This window comes from Macaca fascicularis, chromosome 7, assembly GCF_037993035.2.
Source record: "Macaca fascicularis isolate 582-1 chromosome 7, T2T-MFA8v1.1".
In the NCBI taxonomy this organism is placed as follows: Eukaryota; Metazoa; Chordata; class Mammalia; order Primates; family Cercopithecidae; genus Macaca; species Macaca fascicularis.
Window position 1 is genome coordinate 58,780,165 of NC_088381.1, and position 23,883 is coordinate 58,804,047.

Sequence of the window (23,883 nt, forward strand, 5' to 3'; positions counted from 1 at the left end):
GGAACCAGCATGTATATAAGGGTATCAAATAAAATTGCTACTACTTACCTACCACATGCCAAGCACTGTGCTCAGGGCTAAACGGACACTGCCTTTGGTGATCACAGCAGCTTCTACAGTGTATGGTTCTGTGCCAATGTATTGATATGAGGGCAAAAATGTACAGTAAATAGATTATCCAGCTGGTAAGTGATGCGGCAGATTGAGTCCTTCCTTCTGTGATTTGGTAGAGACTGTCAGCCCAAGATGCTTTAAGTGCACAACATTATAGGGAATACCTGAGTGCCTGGCCAAAGGGATATTTGGTCTGGTCATCTCTGGGTGTCTGATTGCCAAGCTAAGGACCAGGCAATGTGCCTTTGCATCAGCAACAACCAGCATCCCTTGACCAGGCCTGGGCCAGAGTATTGGCCTCCTCTCAGCCCCTGATCCTGTGAAGTAAGGATGTGGGGGAAGACCTGGCAAGGACAACAGATGGAACACAAAAAGTAGTAATTCTCAGGCCATCATCAGTGGAGCCATGTTAATGCAATCCGATGGCTTCTCTAGGGTCCACAGGAAGTGAAGAATCTGTTTCCCAGCAGTAGACTCAGAAAACCCAGCTGGGCTCCTAACCTTACTGTAAACCCCTTTAATGGCTTCATTAGAGCAGGCATTCAGCTCACTGTTCTATTCATCCCAAGGAATAATGGGTTTAGAGCAGTTTCCGTCCTGCTGGTTAACTTGTTTGGCCTTCTACTTGGCTACACAGGGCCGGACAAGGCGATCCCATCTTGGTTAGACCACCACCTCAGAGTATGGAGCTCAGAGGGGGCAGGCATGAAGTTTCCTTGGCTGGTGCACCTAGAATTGGCTGAGCTCATGAGAAGTTGATACAGAACAGTGCTTGCCACAGAGTGGGGACTCGGTAAGCACTTAATGAATGAATGAATTCTAAGTCAATCCAAGAGCCTGATGATTTCTTGAAAAGGGTGTTAGCTAAAAGATCTTAAGGCATGATTGTGGAATCTGTAGTTGCAATAGAACACAGAAAGAGGAAGCTTTCTGCCCCCTTAACACTGAGCTGTCGTGTTTTAAAGCTTGCTCACATCTTGGCACATTTAAGAGACAGTCACCCCAGGACTCAAAAATAGGGAAGTAACAGTAACACAGGGGAAATGTTTTCTATTTGGAGGAGCAAAGGCTGAGAACACTGTGAAAACATCCTGCACGCGCAATAGTAACCTGGGTAAATGCAACGTGAAGGGATTTTAGTCAGACACACGCGGTCTTTCTTACAAGGAAGGGGGCGGGGGTGCAGATAAGGTTGCTAGAGAATGTTAGAGGATCCCTCTCTGGATCGGAGATAGGGAAAGAAACTTGCATGGCTGCCGCGGCCCCTTCCAGGTGGCAAGGCTGTGCTCACTGGTTCTGATGATGTGCCTGGGTGGACATGGCCCCTGTGGGTTTGTGCAGTCTTGCAGCAGGATCTGGAGGGGAGATTCCAGCCAGGGCTGCTAGAGGGAGGCATGCTCGTCTATCTCTCCTGATGGCAGGATGGCCTGGCCAGGGCCTGGAAGACAGGGACCTCCTGCCTCCACCTCAGTAAGAAGACAAGGAAAGGCAAATGCTCAGGGGAAAGAAAAAGAAGGTTCTTCTCCCCAGAGTTCCCCATGCAGACGTGAGTACATGCTCAGTTCAGAATCACTGCCAAGAACTCATCCCTAATGCTGCAGATTTGGGCTGGAACAGATTCACACTGCCTGGTTTCATTGAGGGCATGGAAGTCCACCACGAGGGGATAAAGAGAGAAAAACAAATTCATCAAATGGAAGATACATTGAAAGTGTTTTTCCTTAATGTTTATCCCATTTTTAAACCATTATTTTCCAAGTTGACACCTTTTTTAAGGAAAAAAACTCTTTTGTGGCAGTAAAGCCATATACAAGATCTGTATCAGAAAAATACATTTGAGGGTCTGCAGCGCAGGACTGAGGGAGCTGTAGATGATTAAAAGGCAACAGGGCCTGGTTTTCAGTGGCGATGATGATTCTCTATGACAGTCAGGGAAACGCGGTCTCTGAGAGTGATGGGCACATAAAGGCTTGGGGCCAGAGTGCATCACACGGTGTCCAGCCCGAGTCCCTGTCAGATGGTTAGAGGCCTGGGTCTACCCTGCCAGGAGAGGCATGTTTGGGTAACAGGCAGATGGAGTTTAGAGCACATGAATGGCTCATCGCATGCCAACCCTGAGTGGGGCAGGAGGCAGGAAGGGTGGGCTGCCGCCTCTGGTTGGCATTCTCAGAGATGTGTAGTCCGTCAGCTTGTTCCAAAGAGTGAACACAGGCCTCCGCATGCTCCCGGGCTCCTTGGTATCCCAACAGCTGGAGCTCCTCGATGAGTCATGGGAGTTCTTTGCCAAGAAGTAATGATGGCATTACTCATGGAATTGCTTCACTGCTTTCTGAAGGTTGGCATAAAACCGGGTCATGCTGCGGGGGAAGAAGGAGTCCACCACGTTCTGTGGGAGGTAACCGCTGAGGTCGGTATGGAAGAATGTGACCAGGTTGGTCTTGGTGGGTTCCCTGTAAAGGCAACAGCAGAGCTGTGTTACGATCTACAGCAGAGATGCTGGGGATGAGCACCAGGCAGGTGAGCAGAGCCCAGCCCAGTGGAAATGGCCATGATACAGTGATTGCGTCTCATCCCTTGCTGTGCCCTCTACCCAGGGGTCCTCTCTGGACCTGCTCATTTTCAGGATGGAATCTCGTCCCGTCAGGGATGCATTCCACAGCCTCTCCAAGCCTCCAGGGAGGGAGAAGTCCCTACTCCCAGTCCAAAAAGGCAGTACCTTGCTGCCTGATTCACTCAGCAAATACTTTCGGAGAACTCACTTTGTGCCAGGCCCTGAGAGGAACGAAGAGATGCTGCCCTTCACTATTTAGGGTCTGCAACCTCCTGGGGGTTCCTGGGACCCTTTCAAGGGGTCTGCAACGTTAACATTATTTTCATAACAACACTAACACGTGATTCGCCTTCTCTCACGTGCATATGGTGGAGTTTTCTGGAGGTTACATGATGTGTGATATTGCAACAGACTGCATGCAGAAGCAGGTATGAGCTTCTGTTAAGCTGACATGAAAGAGATGAGCAAAAATGTAAAAATGCCACTCTTTTCACGGTATTTTTTGTTTCTAAAAAAATACAGTTTTTAAAAATAAAGTTATTTAACATGTAGTGAATTTTTATGTTAAAATATTTTTAACATTTCTCAAATTTCCCAGTTACAATTTCAAATACATCAAATAATGATAGCTATAACCTCCATGAACAAAGGCCCTATGAAGCCCTCAAATATATTTAAGGGTATAATAAAGCCTTATGCCAAAATTTTGAGAACCGCTATTTAGAGAACTGGCGAATAATTTGAGCACTTATGAAGGGATTTTGGCCGGGGAGGGGGGGGCAGAAGCTCAGAGGACGGCAGGTGGCACAGATGCAGACTGGAAGTCCAGAATCAAAGGGGCACACAATGTGGAGACGGAACACAACTTGGTAGGGACATGAAGCAATCTTCACTGTGACAAACTTCTCAACGGCCAGGACAACAAAGGTAGTATGGGCTTTGTGGAGCTCATTTGGCATTTTATTTGAATGCAACTGTCCACAGCCTCAGCCTCACCAGGAACCCCAGGTAGCTCTATGCCTGCCCATGAGATGTTTCCTGACATCATGCAGGCTACAGGTTTGGAACTGGAGACCTTTTAGAATCCCACTCCTCAGGGCCAAGCACGGTGGCTCACACCTGTAATCCTAGCACTTTGGGAGGTCGAAGCGGTTGTATCACCTGAGGTCAGGAGTTCGAGACCAATCTGGACAACATGGTGAAACCCCATCTCTACTAAACATACACAAATTAGCCGGGCATGGTGGTGGGTGCCTGTAATCCCCGCTACTCGGGAGGCTGAGGCAGGAGAATCGCTTGAACCTGGGAGGTGGATGTTGCAGTGACCTGAGATTGCACCATTTTGCACTCCAGCCTGAGTGACAACAGCAAAACTCCATCTCAAAAAAAAAAAAAAAAAAAAAAATCTCACTCCCCAAGTCATATAGAAGGACAACGGGCCTGGAGCAGGATGGGGGCCAACAGATCCATAAGACGGGAGAGCATGTGCTCCTCTGTGCTGTGGCTTTTCTCCTCTGCTTGTGCCCTGCTTCCCCAAAGAGGGTGAACTCCAGGGGACAGGGACTTCCTTCCATATCAAAGCCTTAGCATCATCCACATTCCACCTTTCCCTCACCCACCAACCCCTGTCCATCCCGCCTTTGCTAGGGCCTTCTCTCTCATCCCTGCTCCTCCTCCCACTGGGCCTCCTCTGGCCCCCGTCACCTCTCAGCAGCATCCTCTTTAGAAACATGAACAGGTGAGTGAGAAATGAGACTCCATGATCATGTCTCCCTCTGGGTGAGGACTGGGCTTTGTGGTGGGTGGAACATGGGAGAGGCCGTGTGGGATGGGACAAACTCTTCCTCACAGTGGCCTTGGTGAGTGGTAGCTCTTGTATGTACACCATTATGTGACAACAACAACAGAAAGGGCAACAGGGGGCACAGAGGAGTTGTGGGTCACCCAGTCTCCCCTCAGAAAAGGCTGGGATGAAGGCATCCACTATGGTTGCTAGAAGGATTTAATGAGAGTAGGCGTGAAGCACACTTAGCACCAGCAAGTGCTCCAGAAATGATACTGTAATGCTGCCTTGACCACAAATACAGGTTCCTCCACCTTGAGAACACATTTCCCCCATCCCCCACAGTCACTTGCAGCTCAACCACCACTACCTCTGGCCTCAACACCACCTCACCCCTGATGAGTCCTCTTGCCCTCTTGCTCACAGCCTCTTGCTCAAGAGAGCAAGAGGAGAGAGAAGGCCCTAGCAAAGGTGGGATGGGCAGAGGTTGGTGGGTGAGGGAGAGGGTGCAGTGCAGATGATGCTAAGGCTTTGAGATGGAAGGAAGTCCCTGTCCCCACCCTCTTTGGGGAAGCAGGGCATCACAGCAGTTAAGACTGAAGTCAGGGCATGTCCTGCTCAGGCCTCCCCAGTGGCTTCCCATTTTATTCAGAGGAAAGTCCCCAACAGGCTGTGGGCCCTGCTACCTCATGGGCCGAATGTCCTAGCCGCTCCCCTTGCTAACACAACACCTCCCTCTGTGCTGTTCCTCAGAGGCGCTGCTTTTGCGCTGGCTCCTGCTCCTACTTCTGAGACTTTGCATCTGCTCATACCCCTGCCAGAATGCTCACTCCACCAACATGCCCAAGACTCCCTGCATTTGTGCTTTGTTCAAATGTCTTATTAGGGAAACCCCCTAGACGACCCACTCACACCTTTCCCTGGCACCTTTATCTGGGTTTAGTTTTCCCCAAGGCACTTAACATCTGATACTTACTAAAGCATCCATGAGACAGAACTACTTACATTTGTGTTTAGTCTGTCTCCTCCTGCCTTCATTGGAATCTAAGTTCTAAGAGGAGAGATACTCTAGCTGTTTTGAGACATCAGTATCTGCGTTAAGAGCCCAGATTCTGGAGCCAGATGGCCAGAATGAGACTGTGTCTCTCTTACTTGCTGGCTATGTGACCTTGGATAAGTTACTAAACCTCTCTGTGCACCCACCATTCTTATCTTAAAAATCAGGATCACAACAATGCCTTAGGGTGTTATAAAAATAGTTAATTTATACAAAGTGCTTAGAATAGTGGCTGACACAGTAGTGCTGTCTAAATGTTTGCAGCTGCTGCTGCTGCTATTAATGCCAGCTGAATCTAGCGTCCAGAATAGGCCTATCTTCACAGAATAATAAGAGAATAATCATTGTCACAGATTTCAGATCCACAGCCTCATGAGAATAACTGCACAGAGCAGGCTCTGGAAGAAAGTTTTACTGAGAACACATGATGTTTTTAATCAAGTAGACAGGAGTTGGAAGAGTCAACACTTGAATTAAAACCCTCATATAGGCAGGGTTTTGTGGGACTCCAACCAACCTATCAGCAAAATCCATGCAATTGGGCCAGGCGTAGTGACTCATGCCTGTAATCACAGCACTCTGGGAGGCCAAGACGGGGGGATCATTTGAGGTCAGGAGCTTGAGACCAGCCTGGACAACATGGTGAAACCCCCGCTCTACTAAAAATACAAAAATTAGCCAGGCATGGTGGCAGGCACCTGTAATCCCAGCTACTTGGGAGGCTGAGGCAGGAGAATTGCTTGAGCCTGGGAGGCAGAGGTTGCCAAGAGTGAGCTAAGACTGCACCGCTGCACTCTGGCTTGGGTGACAGCCAAACTCTGTCTCAAAAATAAAATAAAATAAAATAAAATCCACGTGATACCTTTGCTATGGGCATGATACTACCCATTATATTGTGCATTCCACCAAAAAGAAGACAGCAATGGGATTCAGCCCCTGAGAAGAAATGACTCTGCCTCTTATTCTGAAAACTCCTCTCTGTCAGACCCGGCACCATTGAAAGGTGAGTCCTAGCATCTGACTACTAGGTGGGAGAGGACAAGGAAATGAGTCCAGGCCAGGGCATCTAGGGCACCTATATATTGAGAGAACTGAAACTAAGCACAGGTGTGTATGTTTGTGTGTGGCAGAGCACAGCTGTGCTATTTTCAAACTCAAAATTGTGTTACATCTAAGAAAAGTCTTCATGTGATGTCTGAAAAGCCAGCTTAGCAAAGAGGGTAACATAAAGGTGCTAGGTCTGGGCTTGGTATAATCCCATGACGCCGAGGCCCACCTCCTGGGACAATGTGGTAGAAGCACGGACCCCTTCCCTCCAGGCATCTGTGTGGAGACTGCAGGGAACACTGCGACACACCTGCAAGGTGCAGTTTCTTTCGCTGTCAACTTGCATGATTCCCAGGATCAATGAGGGACAGGTAATTCATTACACAGAAATTTCCTGGCAAGAGCCTGGCCATGACCTGTGGCAAATGGGAATAGAGAGTCCCCGGGGTCAATTCTGAGGCTGACTTACAGTGTGGTCTCAGAACTGCCCTTTAGGCCTGAGTTCCGCCACATTCCTTGCTGAGGAGAGATGATCACTGAGTGAAATGTGGGGTGGGGACTGCTATCTTCAAAGCTGCTCCTGTCTGGCAGAGGGTATTCAGGGAGGACTCGGAGCACAGACCCTGCCCTGCCAACCTCCTAGCCTTTGAGTCAGAACACATCACTGAATCTCCCCAAACCTCAGTTTCCTCATTTGCTAAATGGACCATGACATTTGTTTAGCCTGGAGGCTGCAGGGAAAATTTCCTACATCACAAATAAGAGTAACGCCTCCCCTCAATTCTTGCCCATGTGCCAGGTACTCTCAGGAGGTTCTGCTTACGCAGATGTGTGTGAAAGTATTTTGTAGCGTCACAATCTAAACAGCTGTAAGGCATTTTTCTTCTTTTGAATCATAGTCAAAGTGCCCCTTTTCAGAGAAGGTCCACAGGGAAGGCACGGTTAGGTCTGAGCCATGTACCTCAATGCAGGAAATTATCCTTACCCTGGAAGAGGTTCACAGAAGCAACCACAAGGATGGTTAAATCCTCTCACAAAACCTGGCTTCGGGGGACACAAGGGGTGTTCCACATGGGTGGCTGGAAGACAGTGCAGAATGTCAGTGAGTTACAACTTCAGACGGTCAGGCCACCGCCACTGGGATGCCATAGAACACACAGACCGGACTACCTGCAGCCCTGGAGTCTGTGACGGACTCCTGCCCTTTGGCGTGAGGTCCCCCTACTTCCACCCTACTGCCCCTTACACTCACACATACAAATACACTCTTACATGCGTGTACACAAACTCACACACATGCACACACACTTGCACTCACACACACTCATCTGCATTCACGCATAAACACGCACATAGCTTTCCCAAGCTTGTCAAGAATATTAGAGAAAAGAACATTCTAGAACACAAGGTTTGGGAGTGGGAGGAGGCACGTGCCTCTCTCAAATCCCAGCCAGGAGAGGCATGGATGCATCCAACTCTCTCATGTAGAAGAATTGGAGGAATGGCAGGGGCTGTGCAGAGGCAGGAGCCCTGCTCCTCACTGGACATTAAGGGAGTGGACAGCACCCAAACTCTCAAGAAGACATGGCCATGGATTTTTCACACAAGTTTTTTGCCACCCAACTAACCTACATGTCTACAGCAAACACCATGAGCTTCGGCAGGAAAAAAAAAAAAAAAAAGGGAGGCACTGGCAAAACCGTGACTTAAACATAGAATTACTGGTATGTGGACTGTCTTGCCTCAGACCCCCATGGCCCTGAATCCCCTCAAACCCAACCAGATGAGGTAGGGGACTCAGAGTGTGAGTTTCTGGTGATTTCTGGTTGCTTGGCTCTCCTTAAGGAACTGTGAGATGCAGAAGAGAAAGCCCAGCATTGTAGGAAGGCATGGCAGCTCCTCTGGGCATCACTCACCGTTGGAACTGATGGTCCCATCCTCATATCTCTTGACTAGCACCAAGTCCACAAAATCTCTGGGAGAAATGAGCTTCATGGCAGCTGAGGGGGTGGAGGTTCTGCTTACACACAGGGTCTGCCAAACCAAAGAAGCATGTAGCTGTGACTGCTGGCCGGACATCTTCTCCCAACTCCCACTCCATCCCTCAAGGTCTGGGAGAGGTACCAGGACTGACAGTAGGGTGGCACTACAAACAGTAAGATCCAGAGCAAATCTTCCCAGGAACCGGGTGTCATGGAAATACACCCAGTTTGTAAGATGAGGGCTGTGACACAGGCTGCCCACAGCTATCTAGCTGCAGACCAGTGCCATGCTGAAGTCATGTCTCACAGTGACCATAAGAGGTACCATTTATTGAGCACCTAGTAAGAGCCTGGCTGGACAAAGCTCTCAGTTGTCCCTTACCTTTAGAAACAGGTATCATTAATCCCTACTACAGGTGAGGAAACTGACACTTGGAGAGACTAAGGAACTCAGCACGAAGCTCATGGTGGAGATGGGATGTGAACAGGACCAGAGCTAGGGAGAGGGAAGAAAGGCCACTCTTTTTTAGGGCTGACCCTGCACTTGCTCAGCCTCCTATGTTGTGCCTGGGGCAACTCTTTGGTTTACCCTAGTCCCAGCCCCAGGAGGGAATACCTTGAACCTCACTCAATCTCAGCATATCCCAGTAGTCCACACTCCCATTTTATAAACCAAGGATGCTGGGCTTTCTCCCATTCATCCCATCCTGCAAGAGAGCGGGGCCCAGGCTCTCTCAGGGTCACAATGGAGAACTACAGGCCAGGTCTGCGATGGAACAGTCCTAGGGAGAAGTCTCAGGGGAGGTGAGTGGGGCTGGTAAAGGTCTCCATCTCTTTGTCTTTCCCCTCAGGTATTAAGACTTGGGGCACCACGTGTTGCTGAGAAACTTTTCAGCAGGGACACTTTTGGCCTCAGGAAATTAATCTTCAAATGGGCGTGAGATGCCTGGGGGCACTTGAGCACTTTGCAATGGGTGCAATGAGGATGAATTTCCAGATGACTCTACTCCATGTTTTCTTCATCCCTTAACGACCTGCCTGGGAACAGGCTGCACCTGCACACAAGGTCTCCTTTCCCATTTGAAGAAAAGCACAGCATATGCCCATTCATCTAGAATCATCCTATCATGAATTGTCCCAGTGTGTAAAATCCTCCAGGGTGGCAAAGGGACAATTAGGAGTGCTGGCTGCAATATGTAATCAAGGCAGTATACACTGGTGTTAGAATTTCATGTTTTTCCCTTTCTTAAACACATTCCAAAACTTGGTGTTAAAAACAAGGCAATTTTGTCATTTCTAAATTCTGGTATTCTGTAACAGTAATGGCAGAAGTGATGAAAAATTTGAAAAAAAATTATACTGCTTCCACCTCTGATGATTGCCCCCAGGGGCATCATTCCTGAGGTATAGTGTCTGGAAACCAAGATGAGGAGAACTTTGGAAAGAAATTTTGAAGACAGCAGCAGCGCATGTCATAAATGCGACAAACTCATGGCATGGCCCTGTATCCTATCCATCCATCCACCTATCTATCCATCATCTATTTTAGAATTAGGATATTTGAGAGTTGCCAAAAGCATGCTGAAAAATGCCAGTCTGCAAGGAAAAGCCCTTTCTCCATATTTTCATTGTTTCACTAAATGATAAAGAGCTACCACTTGGTAATTCTCCACTTTTTTGTAAACCTGAGCTCACCAGTAGCCTGTGCTTCCCCTCTACTTTGCAGTTGTCTATTGAAAAGTTTGTATCTTTTCATGGACTTATGAGTTAATTAGAGAGCTCCCATTCATCTCAGCTAAAGATGCAAAATGTTTTACTTGTCACATTTAATATTTCTTTATCAGAATTTATAATATAATCATGTTATTTTAATGAATTACACTTGTACCTCAATCCAATTAAAAAAAAAAAACAATTAGTCTTGGCCAGGTGTGGTGGCTCACATCTGTAATCCCAGCACTTTGGGGGGCCGAGATGGGGGTATCATGAGGTCAAGAGATCAAGACCATCCTGGCTAACATGGTGAAACCCCGTCTCTACCAAAAATACAAAAATTAGCTGGGCATGGTGGCGTGCCCCTGTAGTCCCAGCTACTCGGGATGAGGCAGAATTGCTTGAACCCGGGAGGCGGAGGCTGCAGTGAGCCCACATCGTACCACTGCACTCCAGCTTGGCGACAGAGTGAGACTCTGTCTCAAAAAAAAAAAAAAAAAAAAAAATTAGTCTCATGATTACAGGAAATATATGATTAAAAAAATTTCCATTTCTATGCATATTTATGATGCAACATGATGACTTCCAAGAACAACCATGTATTAAATTAGGATAAAATTCAGAGGGCTACGTGGAATGGAAATTTGAGTTCTAGGAAAACAGTTACATACAATTTCTGACTATTTAATAAACTTTGTTCATGTATTTTAAATAAAAATTTATATATTATTTAGATACATCTAAAAGAATGTCATTGCTTTGTTCAAAACTGATATTTACATGTCAAAAATGATACACTTTGCAACTTATAAAAATTTAGTTGTCAACTAAATGTTATTAATAGATGTCAACTGGATGTGTGAGGATGATGCATAATTTCCCAAAAATCTGTTGGAAGCATGTAAGCAAAAAGCGTGAAGACCCTCATACCAGAGGGTAACTGGGGTCATGCAGGTACATGGGGCTGCTACTGGCCCAGGCTTCAGGGAAGTGGGTGCCAGGGGCTGAGGGTCCTGTGTCGCCTAGTGCAGCAGCCCCACACAAGGAACAGGTATGCTACCCCCAGAGACTCTGTTTGGGGCTTCTCTGCCTATCTGAATCATGACGTTTCCCACCAGGAAACTGGGCTGAGGCTGGCCTCCAATGCTGCAAGCAGTGGGCAGTCTGTGTTTGCAGGACATATTCCCCTGACAAAAGGTATCACGGACCCCTTCCAGAAGAAATGGGAGGGAGTTACTATAGCAGGGCCCAGACACTATCTGGAGATAACATGCTTGGGAAGATTTACATCAGTGATGCTTTGGATAATTTCAAAACCGGTCACATTCTCATCCCACTTCACTCGTAGGCCTCCAACGGCTGGCTTCACACAGTCCCACACCTCCTCTGGTGTCCCATATACAATGCCTTCTCCTCGGTACCTGGAGCACAAAAAGGAATTTGACCCCAATGCATCAATCAAATTTGTTTATCTTGTGATTGTATCTAAGGACTAGAAGGTGAACCATGCCATGTCTGTCACTACTCTTTTGGGACAGGCTTGCAGAGAAGGGGCTGAAACTTACTAGCCCCACCTCCCTTCAGGCCTGCAGAAATGGACAGTGAGCTTTCACAAGAATACAGTTTGCTGAAAATGATTTCATTAAAAACAGTAAGGCTTTTCTGGAGGACAATTGATTACGGGTTGTAGGGTTGATCTGAATATTTTAAAAGGCAAACCCATAAAGATACCAGGAAGGGTGCGGCACCTCTGGTAAGCTTTGAACAAGGCATGCACTTACAGGTTCCCTGGAAACTCCACAGATGGCCTCCAGGAAACTGAAACTCCATTCTGTCAAAAGGCACAGAACCATAGAATTTTAGAGCTAGAAGGTCTCTGGTCACCTGGCTTAATCCCCTGTTTTACAGAAGAGGGGTCAGAGGCCTCAAGAGATACGACTCTCCAAGGCTGTGCAACCCATACGTGGAAAAGCTGGGACTAGTCTTGGGCAAAGCTGTCCCCACAGCAGAATGTGATGAAGAAAAAGATCTCAACTGGCTGACTCCAAGAGCCGTGGGTGGTTTTCAAATTATCTAAAAGCCACCATGCATTCTGTTTCCTTGAGCAACCCAGGGCTACTTGTTAAAAGTCAGAAGTGTCAAGCAAAACTACCCCCATGCTACCCTCTGGCAACGACAAAGAGAGGGGTTCACGCTGTAATGAACAGAGTAAAGCCTTTAGAGGCTGGTGTTAGGGTTCCAGTCCTAAACAGCATTCAACAGCCAGGTGACCTTGGGTAAGTCACTGAGTGAAAGGAACAGATACCACCTTAAGTCATTGTAAGCATAACAGGCCCAATCTTTTTTTAAAACAATCCCCATTGGAATGCCTCTCAATCGGGTCCAGGGGATTGGGGTGCAGAAAACAACGGGGAGAGGAGTGGCTTGGGGGCTCCTGGGGACCCGGGCTCCACGAAGCGGTCTCCGGGACGCCTTCCCGCCCAGCTCCTCACTCACGCCTTCCCGGCAAATCTTCCAGCCTGCTGTGTCCCGCCGGTACCGGAGCACCTTCTCGGCCACAGCCTCGCTCGTCTGGGCTGCCAGCGTCGGGTCCATTGCGCCGGAAACTGCGCTTGGCCGCGGGGTCGCTGGTGTTTTGAGCCGCGGCGCTGGATCCGGAGTGCCTGAAAGCTGGAGCTCTGGGAGGAGCTCGTAGCCCCGCCTCTTTCCCCGCCCCCGCGCCCGAATTGGTGCAGGCCCTCAGACGGATCCCGCCTCCCTAAGATTGGCAGCACCACAGACTGCGGGGCCAGGCTCTCCAGTTAGCGTCAGCGCCTGGGCGGGTCCCGGAAGCCTCCGGCGTGCCTGGTAAGGTCCTGCCGTATCCGCCTCCTTCTTGTCCAGTTGTGGGAGGAGCTCTGGAGCCCCGGGACTCTGAGATGGCCAATGACGGAGACCCGTTGGGCCAGGCCAGGTCGCAGACAATGTCGACTGTTTGTTTAAGAAGCGTGGACTCTTGTCCTGAGTGCACCAAAGCTTTCAGCCTGCGGGACGGTGGTGCGATTTGCATTAGAGGTGCAGGGTGGGAGAGGAAACGCGCGTGGAGACTGGGCGCGTGCAACGGTGGGAGAGGTGTGGGGCAGGGGTGCGGGGAGTGGCGGTGAAGAGAAGAGGACCCATCGTAGAGTATTTAGGAGATGGAAGGTGAAGGTCTCTGCCCCCGACTGTGGATGTTCAGAAGGAGAAAGCATCATGACTCCCAGCCTTGGCCACCTGGCAGCTTACCTGAGATGGCGAAGAGATAGGCCGAGTTCAGTTCTGGGCATATTTAGTTGGAGGTGCCTGAGGGGCCTCTAGTACAGGTGTCCAGGAGTCAATGCAATGCGCTGACATCTGCGAGAGGCCCGGCTTTATTAGAGATATGGGAGTTCTCTGCTTCCAGCTTCCCTGGAGCTGCGGAGAGTGAGCCAGGGTCGCGTCTTCCCAGTGTGAATAGCAAGGACAGCCTCGGTTTCCCCTTTTCCCCTCTTCTGCGCTATCACCAACTAAATATTTGAAAAGGTCAATATTGAGGTCTGTTTCTTATCTTTCTTTTTTGTGTACTTATTGTTTCCTTTAAACTTTGGATATAAATGTTTGGAAGAGTAGTGTAAACAAAATGACAACTTGAAAGACCTTTTTGGAAGATATGAAGGGCAGCCAGGCTGTGAAGAAGGCCTGGATGGGGAATTAGGGAGCTCAAGATCTAGACCCAGTTTCACTCATTATTCTTTGAGCTTCAGTTCGCTCCAAGGTGAAATGGGACACATCATAAATGTTCCTAGTGGGGTCTGGTGGCTCACACCTGTAATCCCAGCACTTTGGGAGGCCGGAGCAGGAGATCACTTGAACCCAGGAGTTCGGGACCAGCCTGGGCAACATGGCGAGCCCCCGTCTCTACTAAAAATACAAAGATGAGCCAGGCATGGTTACGAGGGGCTGTTATCCCATCTACTTGGGGGACTGAGGTGGGAGGATCGCTTGAACCCAGGAGGCAGAGGCTGCAGTGAACCGTGATTGCACCACTGCACTCCAGCCTGGGCTACACAAAGCAAGACTCTGTCTCAAAAATTAATAAAAATAAACAAACAAACAAATGTTCCCTATGGCCTTGTGAAGAGCAAAGGAAGTAACTCATGTGAATACTCTCAGGACCCATAAAATAAAAGACTAGTAAATTAACCCCAATTAAATTTAAGCACATCAAAATTTCAAAAAAAGTTAGATAATATGAGAAAAAATCAGGACACACTTTAACACATAAGTTTTCTTATTGAACCAAGGGCTCATACAAATCATTAAGCAATTTTCAGACAACCCCATAGACAAAAAGAATGCATTAGACATGGAAAGATACTTTGTGGAAAAATTAATTGACATGACTAACAAAGCTATAAAAAGATGCAGAACCTCACTCATTGTTAGGGAATTAAAAATTAAAGCAAGGAGAGGCTTTTTTTAAACCTATTGATGGACAGACATGAAGAAGTTTGTTTACACCCTATGTTGGTGAGGGTATGGAGAAATAGTTATACACTGTGGATGAGAGTATAAATGTATGCAACCTCCTGGGAACAGAATAACAACATGTATTAAAATTTTACTCTACTTGTTCTTTGATCCAGTGACTCTTCCTGCACAAAGATGTATAAAATTAATCTTGCAACTGGAAGCAACCTATTTAACAGTATATTAAACAAAGTTACAGAACATCCATTTAGTGGAATATTATGTAGCCATCAAAATAACCTAGCACAGATGGTGGAAAGTGGGGGTGAAGCAGATCCCCTGCAGGACTATAGTAGCACTATTTTGCTCCTAGGAAATGGGAACGTCTGGATATACAAAATATTTGGAGAAGCAAACTGTTTGTCCCCGAGGCCTGTGACAAACTGGAAGTAGGAGATTGGTGAGGTTGGGGCAGCCTTGGAGCAGGCCACTCATCTATTTTATCACTGGAGGCTGGCACGGGGCAGCGTGAGCAGATGGTTGGAACAGAGAGCTGGTTCCCAGGGGCCTGGGACAGAAATCTATTTTGTAGTCTGTCTGAGGCTGCAGTTTGGAGCTGAAGGGGATGGAGGAATGACAGCTCTGGAGATTCCGTTGATCAGAGCCCTTCCCACAAGGTCCTGAGAGGCCTCTGAGTCACCCAGTTGTCCACCAGACTTCATCAAAGTCCCAGTTGAATTTTTATTAGGTGTATATGGGGGTAGGTAGTCCAGTAGCTTCTAACTCACACCACCACCAGACAAACTATAGAGGAGATGGGCCCAAGTGTCCACATGCTCCAATCTTACAAGGCCCTGAATAGAGTGCAGTGTCTGCTTTCCACTTAGACACTGATGAAGAATTGCATGCATATTTACTAAGTTAGCTTGGGCAGATGCTATGTGAATCTACAAATGTAAGCATGTCTATGTTTATTGTTTACTCAGCAACAGCTAATCATTACTCAGCACTTACTTCTTGCTAGCCACTATCCTAAGCACTTTACCTGTATTGGGCCATTTAACTTCACAACAATACCGCAGCACTATTTTGCAATGGGAGTAGTAGGGTATCCAAGGCCATACAGCTGGGAAGTGGCAGAGCTATGGCAAACATCCGATTTCTCTTTCCAAAGGCCACGTGTTTACTCATATGCTTTACTGTCTACTACATCCTATGAGTATATGTAGTGTTAAGTGTGAAATGTGCAAAGATAAAACAACAACCTGCAAACTCTAAAAAGAAGCAACACACACACACACAGAGTAGCTGGAAAATATTACCTTAGGCTAGGGAAGTTAGTCTTTTAGAGATGTGCAGAAAACTTTGCTCTGATTTTCCTGGCACTCGTGAATTCTGAGACAAAAGGGGTGACTAAAGGAAGCATTCTGAGGTTACTAAGATATTTACTGAACTACTCTTATGGAAAGGAATTCACTCTTTAATGGATATTATAGTCTGATCTTTGAGACCTGAGAGGAGTTTGTTATGTAGGTGTTTTTAGGAGAGATTTTAATAATGCTGTGGATCATGTCCTCAATAATAGTTTGACCAAAGGCAGAAACGTACACCCCCGTGGGCTGTTGCTAAAATACAAAGCAATGTCGTGAAACCACAGTTATGCAAAGGCATTTTGACAGGGTAGGTTTGTGGCTTTCTGTTCCTGCAACTTAGACAAGGGCTAGAGTTCAGGGAAGGGAAAGGGATAACTGATTATCATGTGGTGCTTTTGTCAGGAGCTTTATGAGCTCCTTTCACAGCAATGATGGTTGATGTTTACAGAAAAATGAACAAAGGTGTTGACTAGGCAATCAATTCTCAGAAGAGGAAATGCAAATGGCCAGTTGACTTAGGAAGAGATGATAACAATCAAAAGTGCAATTTAATTAAAATAAGTTGTTATAATTTTTTCATCAGATTGGCAAAAATGAGATGGTGTGACAGTATCAGGCCTTGGTGAGGCTATAAGGAAATAGCCCTCTCATGCTCTAGAGGAAGTGTGCACAGACGTCTGGACTTGTGAGGACTAATAAAAGAGCTGCTAGTGAAAATGAACATGCTCATCTCTTATGAGCTAGGGATTTCTCTTTTTGGAGGACCGATATTCACTTCTAAGTAAACACTGGCACATGTGTGTGCCAAGAAGATACATGAAGACGGACATATAAAAGATGTTTAGTGCAACATTATTTTCAGCAGCAAAGAAGTAGAAATGATTTCAATGTCCATCAGTAAAAAAAAAAAAAGGATCAATATTATATAGTTTATTCACACGATGAAATACTTTGCTACAGTCATAACGAGTTTGGTCTATTTTTTTGCTAAAAATATAAATATGTGCATTAATACATGCAGTATAATACTGTTTTCTTAAGATGTGCTTACACATTGTTTATGGATACTTATACATACTCACACATACAACATATAAAACTATAAACGATTGGTCAATGGCTGTACTCCAAACTCTTCCTAGTGTGAAGGGAATGAGACTTTGTGTAGGGATTAGAGTAGGCTTTGACTGTATCTGTAATATTTTCTGTATTATTAATAGTAACAAAATGGCTAAATGGAAATAAAATTCCAATCTTGGCAGTTGTTGACCCTGACAGTAGGAATATTGGTGCTTGTCCCAGCAGACTTTGCACTATTCTATGTCTTTTAAATTTAATTAAATTAAAGATCTAACCCAACAGTAAGTGCCAGAGTGCATGTGAGCTGTGTTGTGCCTTGGAGAGTGATACTCATACTTTCAAGGCTGTTTGGCCACTCTCAAATTTTCTTAGGAATGTCTCAGGACCTGCTTGTCCTCAAGTCCTAAAGAAGCACCTCCCCACTCCCACACAGACAATGGTGCTCCCACAGGTGTCTGGAGGAAAGGCCAGCCTTTTCCACAATATGTTTTAATGTCCCAGGGAGCTTGAGGCCACAGTCCCAGACCAAGCATCTGGAAGAGGGGACCATCATCATGAACCTCCCATGAGCATCTCTATCTCAAAAGCACATTTCCATGGCATTGTAGAACATTGAATCTTGAGCAGACTGCAACCTCTTGGATTTGTCATGTCAAGATATTTGAAAATACGTCCACTCCTTTTCCTAAATTTCAGGAGAGGTGTTAATCTGTGTGTACTTTTAAAATGCTGGTATTTACACTGGACTTTTCTTTCTGTTTAGAATTGGTGATATATCTTAGAATATAACCCTGTGATTCATTCATCAGGACAATTCTTTCATTTATTTGTTCACCCATTCACGTTCAACAGATGTTTATTATCTGTGGTCGGCCTCCAAGATTGCTGCTCCCTAGTATACATGCCCTATATAATCTTCTTCCCTTCAGTATGCTGGCACTTGTGTATATGATGATATTTTACTCCCAGATAGAGTAAAAGTGAAGTGATTTTGAAGATGTAATGAGATCTCCACTCAGTTAACTCTGAGTTAATCAAAAGAGAGTATCTGGGTGGGCCTGACCTAATCAGGTGAGCCCTTTTAAAAAGTGGGTTCAGGCTTTCCCTGGAAGGAAAGAGATTCAAAACTGAAGAAACACTCTCTTTCTGGCTTTGAGGATGCAAACAGCCATGCTGTGGAGAGGGCCTTGTGGCAGGGAGTTGCGGGCAGCCTCTAGGAGTGGAGGGCCTCAGTCCTAGGACCTCAAAGAAATGAATTCTGCCAGTAATCACCTGAGCTTGGAAAAGGACTCTGAACCTCAAATGGGATGCCAGCTCTGGCATACACCTGGATTATAGCCTGGTGAGACCCTGAGCTCAGGATCCACCTAAGCTGGGCCTGGACTCCTGATCCATGGAAACTGAGATGCTAAGTCTGCATTCTTTTAAGCCTACTAAATTTGTTATAGAGTAATAGAAAACGAATACAATATCTAAGTGTCAGTTACTGAGAATGCAGAATGAATACAACACCATTCTTGCTGCAAAGACACAATCTGGTGGAAGAGACAAATGTTTAAAAGACACAATTTAGAGTGAAGAGAGTTATCCTGGAAATTTGAATCAGGGTGTGCTCCTGGTTAACCATGGCAGATTGAACACACTGCTGCCCAAACCCTGCAGAATGCCCATAGAAGAATCCAAGGACATCAGCCCATAAAGGTGAAGATGATGTGAAGGGGACAGGGGGTGTGGGGGGAAACAGCGCTGTTCTTCCCTCTGGACTTACTGGCTGGGTGGTGTAAACCCGGCATTTTCTGTGGCTGTGATTTCCTTCTCCATTGACTACATGGAGGAAGCCTGTTGCCAGTAGGAGAAAATGAGGTCAACAAACATCAAAATAGAGCAGAGAGGTGAAAAGAGATTCCTGAGGATGCTTTAATGCCCTGGCTCCAGTTGGGCCTAAGGCTAACTTGATTCCCATCCTTCCCAGTTAAGCAAACCAGTAAACCTTAGGGATAAATCATGGATTATTTCCAATCTAAGTGTCCTGATTTATTAATACAGATATACTGCCCAGTTAGCACAGTAAAATAAGTTCTCAATAAATGTTATTTACTCTTGTCATTACTAAACTGATTATTCATACAAACTAAGCATTGTGATATCTTTAAGGGTGGCCACCTGATTTGGGGTGCTTATTAGAGAAGATGACTTTTGTCTGTTGAAAGACAGCATTGCAATACAAACAGTTCACTCGTATCATTCCGATATCCCAGGTGAGGCTTCAGCAGGCAGGATGAGATATCTGGCTTGCTTATGATTTGTGGTCAACCCAAAAGGAGGCAAAGCACTGAGTTTCATTGAAATGATAGCCTGATGTGCTTCTGGATGCAAAGAGCCCCAAGGAAACAATCCACGCATGGGTGGTAGTGTGGCAGTGGGTAGTGTCAGACATGAGCAAACAGTGGGGGCTCCTGCCAACGAAATGTTGTGGGACAAAGATGGGAGACACCGAACAGAGTGAGTTCAGGAAAGTTCTTTATTAAAAGGTGATCACCTGGCTCAGTAGGACTATTGTCCAGGAAAGTCTGAGCCCTGGACAAAGAAAGCAGCCACCTTTTAAGCAGTCAGTGGCCAGGAGCTACATGAGGCAGGAAGCGTATTACAGAAGTGAGAACAAAGGCAGTTGATCAGTCTTTTACGTTTATCTACACTACATGTTCCACATCCCTTGGAAGCCATGTTTCTGCATCAACCTTGTAATTTTGCAGCTGCACTAGGGAGGTGACGCAGGAACTCACTGAGCCTCAAGGAATGTGAAACTAGCAAGTACAGATAAGGCTTGCTGAGCACAGAAGGAAAAACAGGCAGTTAGTATTCTTCTTTAACTTATACTATTGGGGAGCTACACTACACTTAGCTTTTGAAGGAAAAAGTAAAAATTTTTGGTTGTCTTTGATTATACTTGTAAAATTCATGAATTCCTTCTTCAACACAACCCCCAGGAATGTCAGGCGACCATCAGGTGATGGTCAGGTGGCTGTTAGTTGTCTCTCTAAAATAATAATTGGTCACAGCTGGCACCAGGGAAAGATAGTCTCTCAATAGACAGAAAAAACCTGAAACTGGTGGTCAGCAGCTTCCAGATGAAATGTCAGGAGTTGGGTGAGTGGGCTCAAGGATGCGCACTAAAAGACAAAATGGAGCATTCCGGTGGTAAGGGAAGAACCTTGAGTAAGCATGTGCACAACGCCAGTAAACACACTGCGCATGCTCCCCTCCCAAGCGCTAGCAGGCCACTACTGCGCATGCGGACAGGCCACCCCAAGGGAAGAAAGGGAAAAATGGGGGAGACGTAACGCAAGACACCGGAAGCATGACAACGTGTAAAACCCCAAGTCAGAGGTCAAATGGTGCACTCGATCTCTCAAGTCGCCTGCTTGCCCCTCTACTAAATATATTTCACGTTCTTCCATTCCTGCTTTAAAGCTTTTCAGTAAACTTTCATGCCTGCTCTAAAAGTTGCCTCAGTCTCTCCTTCTGTCGTGTGCCCCTCTGCCAAATTCTTCTGAGGAGGCAAGTATTGAGGTTGCTGCAGACACGTAATGATTCGCTGCTGGTAACATACTTTGGTACCACCTAACTCGGATACATTTGGCTAACAGTAGCTGTAGAATAGGTACCTGTAGCCCTGTCAGCCTCAGAGCCTCAGCTAGCAGCGGCTGGCCATGCCCCTCAGGTCTCTAACACACTGTGTTCACCTCTTTTTCCAGAAAGGGAGATGCCATGTGCCGGCCCAGCACTCCAATAGGGGCCTGACCTCTAGGAACGGGACACTGGAGGAAGCCTAGACATTTGAACAAATCAAGTCATCCAGATCCATGGTCAGCTCCTGCCCCGACTTGGCCTTCCTCCTGCTGGGCTGGCCCACGGACCTCGGGAACCTGCCCTGGCTGTGGGTGACCTGCAGGTACTGGTCAGCACTGCTGTTCTGCTGGTCACTGCTGGATGCTGCTGACACGGAGTCAGATTCCGTGAGGGATGGCTCAAACCTGGGCTTCCCTCTGGGCTTCAGAGGGGGCTGTGGGTATTGGAAATTCCGGGATCGTGGCTTTTTGGGCACATAGGCTGGCCTCTCAAGGTGACCCTCAAAATCTTCCTTCCACGACTTGTAGTGCACCCTTCCCTGGTGCTTGGGAGCCAGGTTCTGACTTTCGGACCTCTCCCCAATATAAAAATGAGGAGCCCGACGGAGGTCTATCAGAGAGCGTGGGGGAAGAGACTGTTTGATCCAATCTCTCCTTGGCGTCTCCTCCTCTTCTTCACTCAGCTGTGGGGAGGGAGGCTGGCGGGGGACCCAGGATGCATATTGTTGCACGTTCCTAGGGTACAGCTCCACAATGTCACCTGAAGCATCTATCTTGAAATGTCTTTCTGGCCAGACATTTAGATGTTTTTTCTTGTAAGAGTCACGTTCATTAATGACATAGTATCTGGGGGTGTGGGGCTTGGGACCCTGTGTCACCAAAGTCGAGGCCTCTGGTCCACGGTAAGGTGGGTTCATTTGCTGAAAGTCTTTTCGGAAAAGAGGTTCTGAGTGTACATCTTCGATGTGCTTTGTAAATGTCATAGGTGTGCGCGATCTGTTCCTGTGAAGGTCGCTGGTGCTTGCACACAGACCATGCAGATACCTGTAAGACAGGGGCGGTTAAGTAGCTGTGGCTTTGGTGGTCTCAGAGCCCCACACCTGAGGACTGTGAGCTGTCAGCGGTTCTCTGAGCATTTTCACTGAGGCTGGTTCCAACTGGATAGTGGGTGTTCTGTGGATTGTGAGCACAGAGACATTTGGGGGACTGGGCTAAACAGTTTTGTTTACTACTGGCATTTTCAGAACCCTAAATCAGTGAGGTACATGTGAGTCTCCATGAAGAGTGCAGAGCGAGGGGTACTGTGCTAGTGTATTTCATCACAGAGCCCTCTTTGTGTCAGGAGGCACATAGTGGGACTAGTGTCTGTGAAGCACATGTTAGGAACACAGTTTCTCATCCTTTCTGCGAAGCAGCTGTCTGACTTTTCAAGCACTTCTCTGAGTTTCCACGGGTGGCTGGAGGGGAGTTGTACATATTAAACAGTTTTTCCCTGGCCAGGTACAGTGGTTCACACTTGCAATCCCAGCACTTTGGGAGGCCAAGGCAGGTGGATCACTTAAGGTCAGGAGTTTGAGACCAGCCTGGTCAAGATGGTGAAACCCGGTCTCTATTGAAAATACAAAAAATAGCCGGGTGTGGTGGTAGGTGCCTGTAATCCCAGCTACTTGGGAGGCTGAGGCAGGAGAATTGCTTGAACCTGGGAAGTGGAGGTTGCAGTGAGCCGAGATTGCACCACTGCACTCCAACCTGGGTGACAAGAGCGAAACTGTCTTTCAAAAAAAAAAAAACAAAGAAGTTCTTCCTGATAAAGACTTGATCTGTATGGTGGCTGTGGCTTGACCACTGGTGGCCTCCCAAGGAGTGTTTGAACCCTTTCTCCTTGTCAAGAACCCACAGAGACATGCAGACAACTCCTTATATAAGAAGACTTCAAGCTCTTTGCTAACTTAGTCATTATCTTTAAAAAAGAGAGCCCCTGGCCGGGCGCGGTGGCTCAAGCCTGTAATCCCAGCACTTTGGGAGGCTGAGACGTGTGGATCACGAGGTCAGGAGATCGAGACCATCCTGGCTAACACGGTGAAACCCCGTCTCTACTAAAAATACAAAAAAAAAAAAACTAGCCGGGCGAGGTGGCGGGCGCCTGTAGTCCCAGCTACTCGGGAGGCTGAGCCAGGAGAATGGCGTGAACCTGGGAGGCGGAGCTTGCAGTGAGCTGAGATCTGGCCACTGCACTCCAGCCTGGGCGACAGAGCGAGACTCCGTCTCAAAAAAAAAAAAAAAAAAAAAAAAGAGAGCCCCTGTATTTTATCTATATTGCTTTCGCTGTGCTACATTCAGATCAAATGAATTTGGGCCACTGCAGGTCTATCCCCTTCATCTTTCCAGGGGTCCGACCTCCATTAAAGTAGGAAGGGATCTACTGCTTTCGTTGACCCCATGTAATGCATAAATGGTCTTGCCAATAACTTGACCAGACTAGAGCTAAAATATGGAAGATCTTGCCAATAATACGACCAGTGTGGAACTAAAAAATAAACAGTTATTTTCTTAGCCTAGACAAATGTTTATCCTAGGTTGACTAGAAGGTTTGCTTACAAGTTAAATGGCAGATAACCTAGGAGGAAGAATTTGTCCTGTTTGATAAACTTTGACACCCCCAGCCCGCCTCCATTTCTTCTCAGTACCAGCTGTCACAGTCTCCTGACCCCATGTCTTCTGGGAGAATTAGAATTTAATGGCCTTGGCCTCCTGAAGCTGCTGAGGCCTTCAGACCTCTCACTTTCCAGGTTTTCATCTGTGCTGCAGTGGAGCCTCACCTGTTAGTTTCATGCTCTAGCCTGGATTTGGAGACTCCAGGGAGAGGTGAGCTAGGAGCCCTGTCCCCTGGCCTGGGGCTCTGGGGCATGGACTGTGCGACTGTCTCTATCCTGCCACCCTTGCTGCTCCCTGAGTCAAAATGGACCACGTTGCCGTTGTTTTGGGGTGTGCCCGAGTGCGCTGAGGACAGCTGGCTGGTAAGATCACTGTTGTTTGGAAGCTTCTTGGTGCTTTCTTCCTGGGTCTGGATTCGGGCTGCAGGGAGAG

General features: G+C 47.0%; 2 protein-coding genes across 4 annotated transcripts in view; both read right to left on the reverse strand.

Moving 5' to 3' along the window:
• Positions 1 to 1,147: 1,147 nt before the first annotated feature.
• On the reverse strand, positions 1,148 to 12,903 carry STARD5 (StAR related lipid transfer domain containing 5). 3 transcript variants are annotated; one of them, XM_005560275.5, is made up of 6 exons: positions 12,744 to 12,903; positions 12,029 to 12,078; positions 11,536 to 11,668; positions 8,469 to 8,586; positions 7,538 to 7,631; positions 1,148 to 2,564 (listed from the first exon to the last, which is right to left on the reverse strand). In XM_005560275.5, exons 1-6 carry the CDS (start codon positions 12,840 to 12,842, stop codon positions 2,417 to 2,419), a joined length of 642 nt encoding a protein of 213 aa, XP_005560332.2. In that variant the 5' UTR covers positions 12,843 to 12,903; the 3' UTR covers positions 1,148 to 2,416. The 3 variants fall into 3 exon arrangements, with proteins under 3 accessions (XP_005560332.2, XP_073852624.1, XP_073852625.1); XM_073996523.1 differs by lacking the exon at positions 7,538 to 7,631; XM_073996524.1 differs by lacking the exons at positions 11,536 to 11,668; positions 12,029 to 12,078.
• Positions 12,904 to 20,921: 8,018 nt separating this feature from the next.
• The window catches only part of TMC3 (transmembrane channel like 3), a 41,137-nt gene continuing 38,175 nt past the window's right edge, over positions 20,922 to 23,883 (reverse strand). The window contains exons 21-22 of the mRNA XM_015453172.4: positions 23,616 to 23,871; positions 20,922 to 21,840 (exon numbers count right to left, since the gene is read on the reverse strand). Coding sequence (XP_015308658.3) covers positions 20,997 to 21,840; positions 23,616 to 23,871 — 1,100 coding nt within the window. The 3' untranslated portion in view covers positions 20,922 to 20,996. The remainder of the gene's footprint in view (positions 21,841 to 23,615; positions 23,872 to 23,883) is intronic.

Bases quoted from the DNA above. Each gene is read 5' to 3' on its own strand.
- STARD5 (XM_005560275.5), bottom strand. From the start codon at position 12,842: ATGGACCCGACGCTGGCAGCCCAGACGAGCGAGGCTGTGGCCGAGAAG. The intron at 8,587-11,535 runs GTAAATCTTCCC...TTGGTTTGGCAG, and splicing joins TTATCCAAAGCATCACTGAT to ACCCTGTGTGTAAGCAGAAC. The intron at 2,565-7,537 runs GTAAGGATAATT...TTGCCTTTACAG, and splicing joins TTCTGTGAACCTCTTCCAGG to GGAACCCACCAAGACCAACC.